Source organism: Rana temporaria, chromosome 9, assembly GCF_905171775.1.
Source record: "Rana temporaria chromosome 9, aRanTem1.1, whole genome shotgun sequence".
In the NCBI taxonomy this organism is placed as follows: Eukaryota; Metazoa; Chordata; class Amphibia; order Anura; family Ranidae; genus Rana; species Rana temporaria.
The window spans coordinates 41,122,533-41,143,096 of record NC_053497.1 but is presented as its reverse complement, the minus strand read 5'-3'; the positions used below and the strand labels follow the sequence as shown (position 1 = coordinate 41,143,096).

General features: G+C 37.3%; 1 protein-coding gene across 2 annotated transcripts; it reads left to right on the top strand.

The window, feature by feature from the left end:
- Positions 1-3,359: 3,359 nt before the first annotated feature.
- CRX (cone-rod homeobox) lies at positions 3,360-18,911 on the top strand. Of its 2 annotated transcripts, none has more exons than XM_040323269.1 (5): positions 3,360-3,596; positions 7,386-7,430; positions 13,828-14,038; positions 15,077-15,228; positions 17,147-18,911. In XM_040323269.1, the coding sequence occupies exons 3-5, from the start codon at positions 13,942-13,944 to the stop codon at positions 17,768-17,770; spliced, it is 873 nt and encodes a 290-aa protein (XP_040179203.1). In that variant the 5' UTR covers positions 3,360-3,596; positions 7,386-7,430; positions 13,828-13,941; the 3' UTR covers positions 17,771-18,911. The 2 variants fall into 2 exon arrangements, with proteins under 2 accessions (XP_040179203.1, XP_040179204.1); XM_040323270.1 differs by lacking the exon at positions 3,360-3,596 and adding an exon at positions 4,258-4,596.
- Positions 18,912-20,564: the final 1,653 nt, after the last annotated feature.

Genomic DNA, 20,564 nt, shown 5'->3' with positions numbered 1-20,564 from the left:
TATAACTTGTGAGTGTGGATAAGGAGCAAATGTCCAGACATCAGCGCGGATTTTCCAATGCTTTATTCCAAGGCTAACATAGCCAACATCAACATAACACACAGTAGAGAAAGGGTTGATGAGCAAGAGGAAACTGTGGTATCAGGCCTTGGATATCAAAGCATGGAGAGCAAGTCTGCTCTCAGTACAGATAGCTCAAACGTCGCCACTCCCGCCGGAGTGGGTAAAGTGTCCCCGGACAGGTAGTTAACTTTAGCCTGGCAGCCGGTAAATCACTTGCAAATAAAGTCAATGGGAGGAAACAGGGCCTCTGGACAGGCCTGATAGGTATTTGGTAATGGTTAAAGATTAGGACTGGCGAATCGTCCCAGTAAGCACAATTTAGGGTCACCCATGGACAGTGCAATGTACCTGTCGCGTGGCGTGGTGACCGGATCCCCGATGGCAAGTCCCAACCTCGCAGACAACCTCTGTATCTAGGTTCTCCCGAGCAGACTCCTCATCGTACAGCTGCCAGCTTAGGATCTGGAACCCAGCAAGCCGCTGGGGTCCCTCTCAGCATCAAGGTGAGACTCTGCCTGGTATGCAGCTCCGATGGCGGGGCCCATGGATGCGCGCACCCTGAAGGTGGATGCCGCACCTGGACTCGGGCCCCGCATAGCACGTCTACTCATGGCGGCTGCCACAGATATACCCCCCGCCAACATGCCCAAAAGAGTGAAAAACCCTTCTGATTTGCTGCTGGGAAAGATAGGTCCATCAGAACTCCTCTAGCGCCAACTGTTGTCCAGGGGTGACAACACAACCCTGGCACGCAGACCGACCTAGGAGGCAGTTCCAAACTGGCAACAGCACAAACTAAACATCTGGGAGTGGGAGCAACTTAAATCTCCCATTCCTCTAACTTTAGCGTAGCACCCCACTAACTAAGAAAAGGGGGGGCGTGACACCCAATATTATAAAATGATTGAAACATGTTACAGGGAGAAAGGAAACCTCTCTTAATGACCATAGCAGGAGTGCAGAGACCTCACTGAGAGTGACCAGACATTTCAATGATATAATGCTGCAGTATCTATCACAACCTGAAAAATTCGTTTTGGATGGACTGACTGTTTGAGAATCACTGAACATGACTACTTACGCCAGAAAAAAATTGTAAGTTGGCTGCAAACATTTTGCACATGGTCTATTCTGCTGAGCACATATTTTGAGTTGTTTTTTTCAAACTTATGCTAATTTAATTTAACCTTTAAAAAGAATGATGTTTTACAATTAATAAAGTTATTTCATTTTTAGATATTAAATGCTTGCTGTACTATATTTGCAGTTATATTACATCTACACATATGCAGTTTGCTTATTCTCTGTAGTCACTAGCTGTCTTTTATGTTATCAGTCAGTCTTCCCAATCAACAAGTGCAGAGATAAATAGTTTGATTTACTAAAAAATAAGCTGTTCACTTTGTAAGGGAATGTCCCCTTAGTAGACTGAATGAGGTGAAGCTCTGCTGCCTTTCAACATCCAATTAATCGCAAGCAAAAACATTTTAATTATATATTTTATTATTATTATTATTATTATTATTATTATTATTATTATTATTATTATCTTTACACATGATTGGCTATTTTTTGCAAAGTTAATTTTCACCACCTTCACTCACTTTAGTAAATCAACACGAGAATTTCAGGCGCACAAACTTGTCTGGCAAACTGGCTCTGATGCAGACAAACAAGCACATGCATTGTGCAGCACTATGACGCAGGATGCAGAGCCTACATATATATCGAGCAAATTATCCCTATGTACTTCCAATTTTTTTGTATTAAAGTATATCTAAAGACCTACATTGTTTTTAGGTTTTTGATAACGTAGGGGATGGGCAAAGCCCTGAAGATTTTCCTTCACTTTCTGTTATGAAGACACACCAAGAAGTGAGGGGGATCTTTCCAAACAAAAGTTGTCACCAGAACAAGTGTCCCCATTGGAAGATTTTTTCTTTATTGCTGTTCTAGTGAAAACTTAAAGCCTTGTACACACAATCGGATATCTGATGGAATCTAATCCGATGGATTTTTTCGTTGGATAACCGATAAAGCTGACTTTCATCAGTCTTGCCTACACACCATCAGTCAAAAATCTCACCGTGCCAAAACGCGGTAACGTACAACACTACGACGAGCCGAAAAAAGTTCAATGCTTTTGAGCATGCGTCGACTTGATTCTGAGCATGCGTAGATTTTTCTCCTATGGAGTTCCACACAGACGATCGGATTTTTCTATCGTTTTTTTATCCATAGGAAAAATGTAAAACATGTTCTATTTTTTTTCACCAATGGAAAAAAGACCGATGGGACCCACAGACGATCGGTTTGTTCTATGAAAACAGTCCATCAGTCTGTTTTCATTGGACAAACCGATCGTGTGTACACGGCTTAAGAGTTTTGATTTTTTTCAGGGTTTGTGATTTATTGTTGTGATTTATTGATTTAGTCATTAATTAAGCAAATTTTTGGTAAAAAGGTTTTGGATTATTCTGTGATTTTAGTCCCTGTGAAAACTAAAAGCATTAAAAACCTGAGAGACGATCTACTTCCCAAATGTAAAACCTTTTTTTTTGCTTTAGATACACCTTAAACTTTTTTTTTTTTTACATTAACAGCATGCAAGGAAAAAAAAGAGATTCAAGTTTCTCTTCATTTGATATGTATTGAAATAAATTCACATTAGAGGAAAATTATTGGAAACATTGTCATGGGCACAGTTACCTGTATTTGCAAAATCGCTGGTGGACCAATAAACTCATGGTAAAAATTAGCCAGTTTTTCCTAACATGAAAAAAGTTTCAAGTGTATTACTACATCATTTTATTGTTACATGTCATAGAAATTGGATAAATACAAGAGTGCATATGAGGGAGTTATAGAAACCACTGGCAATTTAATTCTACAAATATTAAAGTCCAATCATGTAGATACAATAATTGTAGACCCCATACATGACTGAGGGGGAACAGCGCCAGACATCTTTATATATCCAGAGGGGTTATAAAAGAGAAGATCAATGCAATACTGCTTCCAGACAATACAAAATATGCTATACTGACAACTATTAGGCCATATGGATGCCCACCAGCTCTAAGTAACCACCAGCTGTCCCAAACGTCCTACCAGAAAAGGGACCAGATCTGTCCATGGGGACATCTGCCCAAGGCCCCAGAAGGGAGCCTACGTGTCAGCATCCCGTCTAGGGAGATAAACACTAATTGGTCCCGGCATGTCATCTCAGGATTAAGTCAACACACAGCGCACACGAGCCAGGGTGGGCAAGCTAGCAATGTCACCTCCATGGTAGACCTCTCGCCCTCCCCCTCACCAGTCCACCCACTGCCACACGCCTCATATTAACCAGTGAAATTCATACAATGCTCCATGACATCACAACCCGTCCGGCTTAAAGATGGTCACCCAACTATCTTTCATGATCCTTATTTCAAACTGATGTCCTCATCTTGCAGCTTCCTTCAGTGACATCCCGAGCAAGACACCCTTCGCTACCTGTGTTCCTTGCTGCCCGTCCGCTCTGCTCCGAGGTAAGTCTCCGAATCTCATTCCTCTTCCAGTTTTCTATCCGCAGGATATCTGATCCAGATTTAAAATAGAGAGGTTTAGCCATCCTGATAAAATTATGACTAATGATTTAAAGTCCTTACCCCGATAATGCAGCTCTGCTCCTCTGATCTAGATTAACTTCTTTATGTTGGGGTCAACAGCTCGGGAAATAAACACTGCACAAGGGTCTCTTTATCCAGATACATCTCTTTTTTCACACCAGCATTATTCTGAGAAGTCCTGCAACATATTTTGAAGACAATCACTTGAACTTCAAAGAACTTGAATACAACTGAACAGACAGAACAAGAGAGATGCTGAAGCTAGGCACAAACGGAGACTATCAAGGCAGGGAGATAGATAGATAGATAGATAGATAGATAGATAGATAGATAGATAGATAGATAGATAGATAGATAATCACTTTTTCCACACACTACTTTTCGGGACTAGAATTGAAAAACAAACAAAAAGACATTTATTTTATTTATTTGTATAAGTATTTATTCAATATATATATATATATATATATATATATATATATATATATATATATATATATATACACACACAGATAAACAATATTCATATCCACAAACACCTGAATGCGCACATAACACCTATACATGCTTGCATAGTATATACACGCTATTACGCTAGTTGTAAATTGCCGACAAAATAATTATTTTCACCGTTCCAACTTGTCCCTTCCTAACGTCAGAGTTTTATGAGGATTTTTTTTTTTTAATTCATACTTGCCAAAGCCCTGACATGTTTCCCACAAAGGATGTGGTGTCTCTTTTAAAAGCAAAAACCGCCTGTGGTACCAGATCTGTCATTAAAACACCCTCCCACTATGGGAATGTCTGTCTCAGAAAACCTGACACTTTCTCTTCCCTCACCTTGATCATTGAAGACATTATTATTCTCTCACTTAGACCTATTTCGTATGTGCCACGAGCAAGTTGTTTAGTCTTGTATGTAAGTGACAAATGTTGATGTTTTTGTATTGCTTTATCGGGTGATCTTGAAATGAGACATCGAAAAGGGCAGATTGTTCACTTTATGGTTTTGATGAGTCACAGGACTGATTGGAGATCAGAAAAAGCATTGAATTTAACATGATAAGATACAGATAAGGAGTTATTGTTTTGCTGTGAGTTCTGCTGCACATATTTTCTGAAGCAATGGTAATACCCAAGGCTCACTTAAATTTTTTTATTTATTTTTTCCATACTTTAAATTTCATACTATGAGCCGGAACAGCAGAAAAGTAATTTACTACACTATTTAGGACGTGCCTTGCTTTTGTGCACATACACAAGCTCTTGAATTATCTACTGTGCCAAAAGGCAAATATTCAAATATTTTATGAATTATAAAGAGAAATTCTGGTCAATGTGAATGTTCCATAGTCAGTTCAAGTTACCATGTATCGTGGCCTCACTTTATTCATTTGGCAGCAAGCAGTATTTGAATGTTGGCAATTGGTGGCATTGAATACTTAAAAATACTTGAAGTCTATTAAATGTGTGCATGTACTGTATCCTGCAGTAATTTGGAGAACTAAAAAAAGAAAATGTGCCACTAAGAAGCTTATGCTGTAAAATGTGGATATAAATTATAAAAACAATAAAATATACAATATCTAGGAAATGTATAGTCCAGGTTCTGTAGGTCATATTACATTTCCAAGCTTCATTCCCCTTCCTATGCATAAAATGAGGTCTTGTCTTCTGGTTTTAGCTATGCAATAATTTTGCATCTTAGTTCTGTTGTTACCATTGACAAATGGGAGATACAAAGTGAGGGCAATAAAGACTGCATGAACTTTACTTGAGAAGGAGTAATTCCTTTTAGATGCAGTCTAATGCTGCCTATACACATATGGCAATTTTCTGTTTTTAATCACTCTTACCCCAAAAAAAAAAAATTGCATTAAAGTAATCAACTCCCAACTTATAGTTTTAACGAACTGGCATGGAAGCGGTAGGTTGGGTTGTTCAATTGCCTTTGTTGACCACAAGTTTCTAAAAGATTGTCATGTGTATAGGCAACCTTAAGATGACTCAGAAAAATGAAAAACAGGAACTGGCAATCTATAACTACTGTAGATAGAGAGAAGCAGAAACTCTGCCATGCTTATATGGTCCTTTGCAGCTTTATAGCGGCCATAACTGGTCCAATCGCACTCTTGCTTCTAAAGAGCTGATGCAGTGCTCTGGCCACGAAGGGAAATTTTTGAGCCAACCCTTGGGGAAATTAACAAGGACTCCCAAGCGCCAGAAGCACACTGAGGTTTGCACCCAGAGATTTACAACTGCAAGCAGGGACCAATACTTTCCACTTATATTGAGAAAAGGAAAAGTATGGAATGCGCCACATTGTACATTGGCTTATAATCAAGACAGCGTATCCTTAAATAGAAGGATGCTACCTCTGGTTTCATGGTCCTATTCACACCCTGGATTAGTCCTTTGTATATTAACTACCCTTGCAAAGAAACTTTCCTGACTCAGTTTCTAAATGCCCGATGATACGTCCCAGCATAAAATGACCAAATCTGTAAAATATAGTTACCGGGAACCCTGCCAGATCTTCTGCTGCGCTTGAACACAAATTAAAGCATATGTGATAACAAATCAAGTTACTGTGTAATTGGATGTTTGATCCCTAAAACCATATCTAAGCGGATAACAATCAGGTGTAAAAGTTGGGGGTGGCGGTAGTTCATATATACTTCAATAATTATCAGATTTAGGACAACACTTAATTTTCTTTGCAGATCACTGTGTATGAGAAGTTACAAAAATAACAGTGATCCGATTCATTTTTTTTTAAATTAAGGATTTTAAAATTGGGTGACGTTGAAAGATGATGTAATAAAATAGAGACATCTACTTAAGCATCTATATCTATAAAGTGCTCTTAAAAAAGTCTTGCAAAAACATTGGAACACATTCATCACTATGAATATTTAAGCACAGTTGTCTGTTCCCTGGCCCAGTTTCAAGTTCAATAAAAAATGGCTGCAAGCTTGTAAAAACAAAATGCAATGCATATATATATATATATATATATATATATATATATATACCCCCATTTTCTTTATGGAGAGACTTGTTAATTAAAAGATGTACCATACATATCTAGACACCAGAACCCAATATCAGAATTATCTGTGTGATTGAGGATCAGTCTTGGTGTAAGTAGAATACACACACCATTATAAAATATACTGGTTTATAATAAAAAATCAAATAGGTTGAAAAAGGAGAATTAAAGATGGTTCCCCACTTTTCGTGCTAATGGTGCAAAGTTAATCCAGTACTTTACTTTGTATTAGAAACACCTCTCAGAAACACAGGGCAATGCATGTCCGGAGTCAAAAACATATCTTACAAGTGTCTCGTTGTTCTTAAATTGTGTTTATCTACTGACAGCTATACACTAGTACTGGAAACTTGTGTGCGCTGGCACAAAACATACAAGCTCCAGTCCATAACTGCTGTAGAGTCAATCCCCATTCACCTCCTGCAGTGTGAGACAAATGGAGGGTTAACCAACTCCCAAGACAAGTCTCCTTTATGCCTTTGTTTTAATCCCAATGTGATCTGTATTACTCAGCCTATTAACCCTGCAAGGACCACACAGTGCAGGTGACAGTCATACTTCTGGCTCTATTGAGTGGGTCACAATGGTACTGAGATTTCCTGGTACTTGTGCTATAGTTTTTTAATCCTGACTGTCTTTATTGTGTTTTATTGCAGAGAACGCAACTGATGGTTAGACTGACTGGGAGTAATTTGCATAAGGTAGGTAAATATATCTGTCCACAGATAAAACTTTAAAAAAGCAGTTCTACTACTAAAAAAAATGTATATTTAAGTCTTGTATACACAATGCGAAAAATTCGGATGAAAAATGCATTGTTAGTACACAGCTGTCGTCGGACATTTTACAAAGTGACAAACACAAAAAAAATTCTCGTACGATACCAGATCGTATGATTTTTACAATATTAATATCTAAGTCTCGTACACACGATGCAAAAACCAGACAAAAAATTCAGATGAAAAATTCATTGTCAGTACACAGCTGTCGTCTGGAATTTTCTGGAGGGACAACATTAAACATTTTCTCATACGATATCAGATTGTACGATTTTCATTCAATCAGTACAATTTTCATCCGAAAATACAATACAAATACATTACAGTACTTCTGAATTTTATTTCTTTCCTTTGAGAATTTTCATTATCATCATTTCATAACCTATTTGCATTTGATATGGAGACTAGCATGCAAAAAAAAAAAAAAAAACGGACGATCATTCTTCCGATAATGTCATGGTGTGTACTAGGCTATAGCAAAACATTACCGAAAACCCTTTTGTAATTGTCAGTGGAAGGAAACTGCTTGTGAAAAAAGTGCTTATCACTAGATTGGACGATTGGACGATAATCTGATTGTTAGTACACAGCTGTCGTCTGAAATCTTCTGCAGGGACAATCACCAAAAAAATTCTCGTACGATACCAGATCGTACGATTTTCATTTAATCAGTACAGTTTACGTCCAAAAATACAATACAAATACATTAAAGCACTTCTGATTTTCTTTTTTATCTCCTTTGAGAATTTTCGTACTTTAGTAACCTATTCCCATTTAATATGGAGACTAGCATGCAAAAAAATTAAATAAATGGACGATCATTCGTACGATAATCTCATTGTGTGTACTAGGCTATAGCAAAACATCACCAAAACCTTTTTGTAGTTGTTAGTGGAAGGAAACTGCTTGTTAAAAGTGCTTATCACTAGATTGGATTGACTAGACTATCTATCTATCATCTTTATTCTAATTAAGCTATTCAAAAATGCCTAAAACCCCATCAACAGGCATGCAATACAAGCATAAGATTGTTGCTGTAGCAGCTGGGGATGGGTCAATTATTCAGGGTCAAACTGTTTAGCACTAATAATTGGGGATGGTCTTTTGTCTGTCATTTGACTACTACTCCTCCTAGAGACTTCCATGTTAATCTTCTGCAAAGATAGTGCTCTGCTGGATGACTTGCGGAGCGTGTTCTGATGCTAAGTGATGACTTACAATAACAACAAGAGCTCAATTAAATTAGTGTGCATGCACAGTACACACAAATGCTTAGCTATTTATTTATTTTTGGTGTGCACTAACTGCATTTTAACTATGTAAAAGTGTTTCATGCAGTATTTTTTCTAAATGCTTTTTAGCTCAGTATATTGGTATGATCTAGGTAGACTTGAAACAATGCATTGCCGAAGAAGCTGAATTTAGCCAGGTTTTGAAAAAAGTGTCAAACTGAAGTAATGTATTGCACCTTTAGTTTTAAAATGTACCTTTTAGCTAGAGCATGGGGAAATACAGTATGCCATCTTCCCTAATAAAACATTATAATGAGATAGATAGATAGATAGATAGATAGATAGATAGATAGATAGATAGATAGATAGATAGATAGATAGATAGATAGATAGATAGATAGATAGATTAAAAATAATAAAAAATGTAATATGGGATTGCACAAAAGAGTTTCATAAACTATCAAAATAAAAAAAAACAGTATAAGTAATTTGGCAAAAAAAATAATAATCAGCATTAAAAAGGTAAAACTAATTATAAAGCCCTTTGACAAATATTCATAGTAAGTACTATAAAACCTAAATTGTGTTTGACTTCAGTCATTATAATAAATTGTGTACCAACAACCATTAAAAGCAACATTTTACAGCACCTGTCATTATATTGATGATGAGTGACTCAGGCAATGGATAATAACTGTCTGGCCCCATTACACAGATCTCTATCAAATTCTCTAGCACAATGACAATTTACAGTGGGAAGTAATTAGCTAAGGGTAGGTGTTAATGACCGTGTACGCAAATCTCAATGCACATTACCTGAACTAAATGGGGAGCAAACTACACACTAATCAAGTAGATATGTGGAATGGGATGGGTATACCTGCAGTGATTGCCTTTCATGTGATATTATTGCACAACGAGTGGCAGGACAATCTCTGAAAACCAAATTTGAGTGAAGACAGGCAATAGAAAAGCATAAGTTACAAAAATTGAAAAGTAGCGAATCTAATTAATAAAATATTACAAAAACTATTTAAGTAGATATATAGAAAGCATAAATGTGTACCTTAATTCCAAAAACGATTGTAGTTTATTTTTATGAATTTTCAAGGTGGAGTTTTAACTTTTTTTTTATTTTATATTATGTTTATTGCAGAAATACATAAGTACAAAAATAATTTCTACAAACGATTTCTTCATATAGATAACAATTGTAATAATAAGAACTAATAAATATTACTCATATAACCATTGGTATAAAATAAAAATTAATAAAAGAAATTGTCATATACAGACAAAAGTAAATACACATAAAATCTAAACAGACTATCAAATAATTAAACCTGAAAAAAAATGAATTTAAGAAAACTATCACATACATAAAATGTTTTATAATATATGTATTGCCCTTATGATCAGAGGAGTCTAGCTTTATAATGTGAAGAGGCACCCAATAAAATAATGTTGTGGAATAGACTTATGCCACGTACACACGATCCGACAAATCGTCCGACTTTTTTCAATTACTTTTTGCAAGTAGAAATTGAATAGGTTACTAAAGTCACGAAAATTCTCGTATGACAAAAAAAAAAATCGAGTGATGTCATGTGTTGTAATGTATTTGTGTTGTATTTTCGGACGACAACTGTACTGACCAAACGAAAATCGTACGATCTGGTATCGTACGAGGAAAGTTTTCGTGCATGTCCGATAAAATAATATCGGATGAACTGAAATGATCGGCTCGTCCAGCCCTGTACTAACGATCCGATTATCGGACGATTCTTCCTCGGACGACATATTTCGTACAATATTCAGATCGTGTGTACGCGGCATAAATATAGCAAAAAAAGTTGTTCAGCTAGAACAACTCTTTTTTTTAATTGAAAGCATTATTTTGCTATAATTTTCTAATTACGTTTTCAATAGCAGATAAGAGAAAAAAGGTAAAAAATGAGAGCTCGGGGTATCCACATCATAGTATAGTGGCACACTTAGTCACACCTCAAACGAAACTAGCATTTCAGGAGATGAAACCAACAATACAACTGAACATATAACTTAAGAAAAGAACAATAAATAAAAAAAGAAGGTTTTAAATGGATAATCAAGGACACCAAAACTGTTGATTATAAGACCACTGGTAGAGCATGTGCCAGACATGGAGGAAGTGTCAGAAGGAATGGATTGTAAGTGGTACTCAGTGCAAATTGGATCATTTTGATTGTTTGGTGATGTGAAACTGATGGATCAAAGTGATCTGTGATAACAAAAGAAAGATATTTTCAGATTGTATTTTAAATTCAATGTTGGAAAGTACAGTTTAATTAGTGAAAAGTACTTAATCTAAAGTTCCATTTGTTCTAAATTGATTGACCAATATTGGCTGAATCAGTAGCCTACTTTGTCTAATAGGCAAGTATTTTGGGAGTTTCTCAACCAATAATTCCTTCTATATATCAGGACTAGTTTTATCGGGAGAATAACTAGGTATGTAAACTTTAAGGTCCTTTCTTTAAATTTTTTTAAGTATCATAATTACATCTGTAAAAATGTTTCTGTAAGGATAGACAAAAATATAAAGGATTGCTTCACACAGAAATCCAATCATACAATACATAGCATCTCAAGCTACCTGTACCAGAAAGGCATACATCATAAACATAGAGAGAGAGATTCCCCTCTTTTACAGCATTAAACTTGCTATACAGAGTTATTATTATGATTATACAGGATTTATAAAGCGCCGACAGTTTGCGTAGCACTTTATAAAATGAGGGCAGACAGTACAGTTACAATACAATTCAATACCGGAGGAACCACGGGGCCCTGCTTCTTAGAGCTTTCAATCTTAATAGTCATATACAATTTTTACATACATTTGTTACCATGTATATGATTTTTTTCAATAAACATCTTTTATATATATCAGTGTTTGGCCTATTAAAGTCCCACTTCAGGGGGAGTACTCTTTTTTGTTCAGTATTTTAGGGATGTGGCCAATACAGTGATTTTTTTCGAGATGGTGACCACCTCCTCTTTTTTCTTAAGAGTCATATAAGTCATAAATCATACTAATCAAGAAAGGGTCAATACTAAATGTGAAATCACAAAATTTTGTTCTTAACCCAATAAATGTATTTTGTAATGATCTTTAATACTATTAGATTGTAAGCTCTTCTGAGCCTATTGGATTTTATTGTATTGTAACTGTATTGTCTCCCTTTTATATTATAAAGCACTGTGTAAACTGTTGGTGCTATATAAATACTGTATAATAATAATAATAACACTGTATCCAGCACATCCACCATTCCATTAATTCACAAAGCTAACACACCAGGAAAAGGATACTTATTTCCAAAATAGTGGCAGTTGAGTCCAATTACATTCACATGGCTGAAATGAAGATACTTCTCCTTGTGTTATAGCTTTATGATATGAGACCAGAAATAACTTTGTAAGAAAGCAAAACCAACATTAATATAGTCAACTATAATCATATCATGGCTTCATATAAATTCAGACGTTACAATTGCTCAATTGCTCATTAATGTGCATTTTTCTAATTTTTTAGATACCTGTGGGAAAAATAAAGTTACATAAGAATAAAGATACCCTGAGCAGAGAGGTGGTGTTATTACAGGTCCCATTAGGGAATACCCTCAAATGCCGGTAATTGAGAAGATGTTGAGCCAATTACTTAGTATCATTGCTGCTGAGTAGTTTATTGCAGTCCTATTAACTTGTGCTTGTATACAGCGCTCCTCATTTGGCTGAAAGTGCTACATCCCCCACTCTTGCCCCAAGGGGCTACAGCCTGAAGGGGGTAAAGCGAATAATTCAGAATATTCTCAACCAGATGTGATTCTGGAGAAGTAGGCTAACAAATCCCCCTATCTCTGTTTACCCAATTAGCACAGTATTAACACACCCTCAGTGATTGCAATTGACACCCAAACAAAAAGGTGTAATAGGATATTAGCTGGGGACACCTCACCCATTTTCCCCATGTTAAATAAATCCTTTTGTATCTCCCAGATCACTATGTGGAACCATTGTCTTATGTCATTACCCCCCTGGTGAACATACTGTAAGGAGGGGCATTTGACTATCAATGGCTGGGACTGTGGCTTCAGACTTTGGCCATTTTACACTATAAAACCTTAAAATGCATTAAGGACAATAGAAATTCCCCTATTAAAGTCTCATTATCTCCAGAAAAACAGAAAACTCTTCAGTTTAAACATTAAGGCTCCGTGCACACTCGCATAAAAAAAATGTTGCTTCTACAGGAGTTTTGCCTGTAGAAGCAGCTCAATGTTATCCTATGGGTCCATGCACATTAGGCGTTTACAGGTATATTTTGAGCTCAACGTTTAGAAGCAGGAAAAAGTTTCTGATTGGAGCTCAGTGACAGAAAAAAATTAAAACTCTCCGAAACTCGTCTAGATTTTGTACAAAAAAATGCCCAAGAGAACAGACTTTTTTTTTTAAGCCCAGTGAGCCTTAACTCCACTACACAGAAAAAAGTCGAACAACTTTATTTATCTTCTGATAATGTCGATTTAGCATGGTATTCCTAATAAATACGTTTGAATAAATCTCTCCCAGGTATCATTTTATATATATATATAAATAGATGGATAGATAGATATCTAGATATAGATATATTTATATATCTATATCTAGATATATAGAACAAATATTCATTACAAGTACTAGTACGGTACCCTAAAGACGACAAAACACTTTTTTTTCTGTTAAAATCCACATTATTACCTTAAAATGTTACTCCACCTCAAGTTCTTGTAAAGTCTCCACCCAAAATGGAGGGGGAAGTGTACTTGGGAGTAACGGGGGAGGTGGTGAGTGGGTGGAGATTTCCAGACACTCTTTGATTTAATTAGTTAGTGGTCTGGAGGGGGAGCTTTTAAAGCAAACATTGATCTTACCTGTCCTCAGTAGGCTCAGAAGACTTCTTGGACATAGGATATAGTTTTGGAGAACACTGAATAAGGATTCCTACTTTGTGGACCTTTTACATGGGAAATTAAGCATCATCTCTGGTGTCTGTATTTTTTCAGAAGAATCAAAAGGAGATTTGCTAACTGCTTTAAGATCTTGGTGAAGCCGAGGAGTCTGAACAAGGAGCTAACAGTTTTTCATCTACTAAGGCCTCCTAACACTCAAGCTTTAAAATGATGTCCTACATTAAACAACCACACTACGCAGTGAATGGGCTAACACTAGCTGGAACAGGAATGGATCTACTGCATTCGGCAGTGGGGTACCCAAGTAAGTACTATACCTTAGTTTTGTATGCTATTATTTTTGTGTTGTTATTTTTTCCTGTGTTGTTTTTCTCTTCAAGTCTTAGTGAAGAATCATTTTAAATAAAATTATTGTATTAAATTAAATGGTATTAAATTGTATTATAAAATTATTATAAAATGTCAACAATTACAAGTACTTGTGAGATGTTTATTCACAACAGCGTTGTGTTATATAGATGAATGTGCGTAGGATAGTTTTAGACAGAAACAACATTAGTTTACTAATAATGTTAATGTCCCAAGGAAAAAAAGAATTTTAAACCAGGTAGCTCAATTTTTATTTTTATTTTTACTTTTTTTTATTTTTTCAATTTTTTTATTGTGGAATGTTAATTTAAATATGAATAGTCTGCTGAACGGGGGGTTCTTTATCCTGTTACATTCATTTTGATTTTTAGTTCTAAAGATATGTATTGACTGCTATTTAGGAATAATTCAGAACTGTGTTACACATTGTGGTTGATTTATTAAAACATGAGAGAGGATAATCTGGTGCAGATCTGCATAGAAACCAATCAGCTTCCAGATCGGATTGTCAAAGGTTAATTGAACAAGTTGCAGTTAGAAGCTGATTGGCTACCATGCACAGCTGCACCAGATTTTTGCACTGTTCAGTTTTAGTAACTCAACCCCATTATCTCTAATAATAGGCCAGAACACACGTTGTAACCGGATGTGTTAAGCTAAATAAAAACCTTTTTGATTAAAAAAATAAAAATAAATGGGCCAAAAGCAAAACTTTTGATATATTTCTTTCCTACATCATCTAGTTACCTATGTACTGTAGAAAGCATTAGAGAAAAATGTAATTCTAGACTGGATATTCAGTTCATCTGCATTGTACTTTGTTTAAATATAGTTAATATATCCTTAGGTAGCACACACAGTTCATGATGATTTAAAACGCATAAACTGACTTAATTGAGTAACTCTGTTAGGTATTGTTTATTAAAATATTGCATTTCTGTATCTAAACTCTTTCCTTTTTAACCAATCTCAGACACTCCAAGGAAACAAAGAAGAGAAAGAACGACTTTCACCAGGGCACAGCTTGATATTCTGGAAGCCTTATTTGCTAAAACCCGATACCCCGACATATTCATGAGGGAGGAGGTGGCCTTAAAGATAAATCTGCCAGAATCAAGAGTGCAGGTAAGAAGTCAATAGCTTATATTATTATCTTTGATATGCCAGTTTTGATGCCCCTGCAACTGCCACACATGGCAAGAAATTGAACTGCTGCATAGATGTATGCAATTCCGACCCGCAAAAAAACGCATGCTCGGAATCAATTCGACACGTGCTCTGAATCATTGAACTTCATTTTTCTCGGCTCGTCATAGTGTTGTACATCACCACGTTCTTGACGGTGAAGCCTCGTACACACGACCGAGTTTCTCGTCAAAAGCCAGCAAGTAACTTGCTGGGAGATATTTTTTTGCCGAGGAAACCGGTCGTGTGTACATTTTCGTCGAGGAAACTGTCGAGAAACTCGACGAGCCAAAAAGAGAGCAAGTTCTCTATTTCCTCAAAGGGAATGGAGAAACTTGCCTTGTCGAGTTCCTCGACAGCCTAACAAGGAACTTGACGAGGAAAACGATGTGTTTCGCCCGTCGAGTTCCTCGGTCGTGTGTACGAGGCTTCAGAGTTTTGTGTGACTGTGTGTATGCAACACAAGTTTGCGCCCAAATTTTACGGTTTTCTTGTTGGAATTTCTGATCATGTGTACGCGGCATGTGCCGTGACTGATTTTAAAAATAAAATATTAAGACCCTTATTTTAAGAAAAAGTTCAACAAACGTGATGCTGCTAATCAAGTTAATCAGATGTTGGTTTTTAAGTTGCATTAAATAAAATAAAAAATCTGCTCTTAAAATGAATAATACCGTCTTATAGCCTTTTCTTTAAGGAAAAAAAGTGTGTTATAAAATGAAAATAAATAAGCATAAAACATAGTGGTACAAAAAAATAGGTAGTACAACCCACAATTGTCATTGGAGACTAGTTGTTCTCATGCATGCTTGCTCCCCCTTTATTATAAAAATATAAAATTGTTGAGATTTTTATGCTCATCTTTTTTTCATGGCTTATGTAATGAATGATAAGAAAATGTTATGAGGCCCTGCCGGGTTATGCAGTGGTGTAATTATTACACAGTGTGCGGAAGGTGCAAGTACCCCAGGCCCCTTACATAATTTCAACTCCCTTTTATTTACCAGTTGTGTGCATACACATTACTTTTTATGAAACAAAGTAGATATTTGGGTTGATTTACTAAAGGCAAATAGACTGTTCACGTTGCAAAGAATACGCAATCACATGCAAGGAAAAAATAAATAAAATGCATTGGATGATGAAAGTCAGCAGAGCTTCTACTCATTTACTAAGCTCAGGAGCAACTGCTCTGGTAGAGTGCAACTGCACTTTGCAAAGTGCACAGTCTAGTTGCCTTTAGTAAATCAACCCTATTGCCTGTTCTCCACATCCTTTCGTTTCTGTTATTTCCCAGTCAATTTCTGACTGTGGAAGTTTTCTTCTTGTAGATAATTTTTGCAGGATTCTTTAGAAATTATTTTCATCATTACAATGCTTTAAATATATATATATATATATTTTTTTAAACAGAAATCATATACTGGTATATATTTTTTTGTTAAATGGTTACAAGTTTTTCCCATAAAATATTCATAAGGCCTTGTTTAGACTTTGCTCTAGGGCCCTATAGCTTATAGTCACGCCCCTGGCTTTATACAGTCTTTGTTTGGATTTCATAAACTATTAGTTGAGAAAGACTTTCATATAAAAGGTCTGATGTAAACCCACACTGTGACTAGGCTCATGGAGGGAGTCATTCCCTGACCCACGTACCACTAACAAGTTCTGAGGTAGTAAAGCCAAACCTGTAGAATGAGTCATTGGCTTGGAAATTGTTTGTGGTACTTGAGTTGTTTCCATGGGTTTAAAGTAATCTATATCCATTTATGAAATTTTTCAAGGAAACATACTGTATATTATATCTAATCTGTTAATCATAGTTGTTCATGGTTACATTTTACTTTTCAACTTGTAGGTTTGGTTTAAGAACAGACGGGCCAAATGTCGCCAACAGCAGCAGCAAAGCAGTGGACAGGCCAAACCTCGTCCTGCCAAGAAGAAAACTTCCCCAGCAAGAGAGACTAACTCAGAAGCCAGCACCAATGGCCAATATAGTCCACCTCCACCTGGCACAGCAGTGACTCCATGCTCCACAGCTAGTGCCACAGTCTCTATCTGGAGTCCAGCCTCCATCTCACCAATTCCAGATCCTCTTTCTGCAGTCAGCACTAATTGTATGCAAAGATCAGCTGGATATCCTATGACATACAGTCAAGCCCCAGCCTATACTCAGAGCTATGGTGGATCGTCATCTTATTTCACAGGCCTGGACTGCAGCTCTTACTTATCTCCCATGCACCCACAGCTCTCAGCTCCAGGTGCCACGCTGAGTCCTATTGCCACTTCCACCATGGGTAGTCATCTCAGCCAGTCCCCGGCATCTCTCTCTGCCCAGGGATATGGAACTTCCAGCCTTGGCTTCACATCGGTGGATTGCTTAGACTACAAAGACCAAACTTCCTCTTGGAAGCTTAATTTCAATGCCACTGACTGTCTTGATTATAAGGACCAAAGTTCATGGAAATTCCAGGTCTTGTGAATCAAGTTGAAGACTCCAAAGCTTGATGTTCACGAATCTTAATCAACTAGATTCAATGGCAAGGCTGAAGTCCAGCAGTGGGTAGATAACAAAACACATCAACTTCAAAACGTCAGTGTCTATTTCTTGGTAGAAGGACATGCTGAAATGTTGTGCTTAGAAAAAAAAACGTCCACTTCTCCAATTCTATATCAAATTTTCTCCGATGTTGATGGGTGTCGTCAGATCTGGGATATGAAAGCACTTCGGTTGAGGGTAAAAAGAACTTTCTGTCGTACCATACAGCTGAGTCCAGTTTTGGATTTTGCCTTTGACTATGCATTGTGTACAAAAATGAACAACACCAACTCCTCCACTGTCCTCTCATTAGTCATCAGTGTTTAAATTGACAACTGTTGAAGATTTGCTAAATGTTACCAAACTTTCTAGAAAGGATCTAGATCTTTGGGATTTTGAAAAGCTACAAGTAGCAAAATTCTGTTATGTCCACCGAATAAATTCTAATCTGCTATGCCTATTTCCTCGCTTACAAATTGTGGCAACACTGTATTGACGTGTTGCGGGTGGACCATACATAACATGTCTGTTTGAAGTTTGGGAGGTGATGTTACTGATGCCATAATAACGTAATAACGGTGGATGATTTCTTTTCGCCTACCCAGCCTGTCGCTCTTTAGCCCACAGGAGCTGTCACAAAATTGTTTAAACCACCTAAGCAGAGCCATGTAAATCTGGATGTATTTTTTCATGTATATTTTTAAAACCAGTTTAACTTATTTTATAAAGAGTCATAGTCCATTCCAAGTGGATGAGGGCTTGTCACCCCCGTTCCTTTAAAAATTTAAATGTGTCCCTGTGTACTTGACTTTGTTATTGTGTAACATTGTATAGTGTTGTTGTTAGTCTGTGTGTCTGCTGCCTCAAATGGTTGCTAAGAGAGAAGATTGTTCCTATAGATCTGTTATATTATTAATTATTGTTATTTGAAAAAAAGTGTGGAATAATATTAAAATACAGTAAGTCACCCTTGTGTGTTGATTGTGCATCTGATTAATACTAACATGTGAGATTGAGAACTGTAAAGGAAAAACAGAGTAACAGTGACACCTATAGCAATAATTAAAGAGCATATAAACCCTAACAATGAACTTCTCTTATTTACTCCATTTTGGTCTTGAACATATACGCCATTGAACATGTTTTGTTATAGCTATTTAATAAGTGCAAAAATTTTTTTTCGGAACCCTCCCCCCTTCCGGTGTCACATTTGGCACCTTTCAGGGGGAGGGGGGTGCAGATACCTGTATAATACAGGTATTTGCACCCACCTCCGGGAATAGACTGCAGCCGGAGTCAAGCCCCTTTGTGTCACCCCCCTGCTGTCTTCTGGGAAACACACTGGTCCCAGGAGACAGTGGGGACCAGTGACGGTGCACCGCGCGGCTCGCGCATGCGTAGTAGGGAACCGGGCTGTAAAGCCGCAATGCTTCACTTTCTGATTCCCTCACCGAGGATGGCGGCGGGGCCAGCCGAGAGTCGAGCGATTGCTCGGCCTCGGCTGACAACATCGTGGGTAAGTGTCCATTTTAAAAGTCGGCAGCTGCAGTATTTGTAGCTGCTGGCTTTGAAAAATTTGGGTGAACCTCCGCTTTAAACACAGATCCTAATGGGAGAGTAGATTGCTGCTTTAAACAAGCTGCTCCAGGCTTCAGCAAGCTTTCAACAAGCTTTAAAAAGGGAAGCCTGCTAGCAGCTTGTTGATAGCAGCAATCAACACTCCCATTAGGACCTGTGATCATCATTTACAAACGGAAATTAAATGGTACTTTAAAAGCTTTAACAAAACCTGCCGAAAGCACTGCAAATGCTTTGTTAAAGTCAGGCCTCATACACACGACCGAGTTTCTCGGCAAAAAACAGCAAGAAGCTTGCTGTTTTGTTTTTTTTTGCCGAGGAAACTGGTCGTGTGTACACTTTTCGACGAGGAAACCGTTAAGGATCTCGTCGGGCCAAAAAGAGAACATGTTCTCTATTTCCTTGACGGGAATGGGAAAATTTGGCTCGCCGAGATCCTGGCCGGCTTCACAAGGAACTCGACGAGCAAAACGATGTGTTTCGCCCGTCGAGTTCCTCAGCAGACATCCGACCCGCTCCGATCCGCCAAAGTGTGATGGAGGAAACCCCTATTTTTTGATCCGTCTGTAGATTGGATCGGATGACAACAGACTCTACGTTCCTCTGCACAGTGTGCAGAGACAGACCTGTCATCTGCCTGCTCAGCGGGGATTGACGGAACGATCTCCGCTGAGCAAAGCGGAGGCCGTACACGGACACGGACTGTGTGAAAGGGCCCTTATTCTGACTGCGTTCCTGGCGGATCAACATGTACTCTGTTTTTAAATGGATAAAATGCATCTATTGAGATATATTGCATATATATTATTTTATTTTTCACTGACATACACAGATTTATAGGGTAAACATGTACCATATAATTCGTACCCCATGAGATTTTCCACTGTTTGTCATGTTACAACCAAACACGCAAATGTATTTTATTGGGATTTTATGTGATAGACCATGGGTCTTCAAACTACCGCCCTCCAGTTGTTCAGGAACTACAATTCCCATCATGCCTAGTCATGTCTGTAAATGTCAGTGTGGTACAATGCCTCATGGGATGTGTAGTTCTACAACAGCTGGAGGGTCGTAGTTTGAGGATCCCTGTGATAGACCAACACAAAGTGGGCAAATCCACTTTATACTACAAGTGCAAGGTGCACTTGTAATTGTA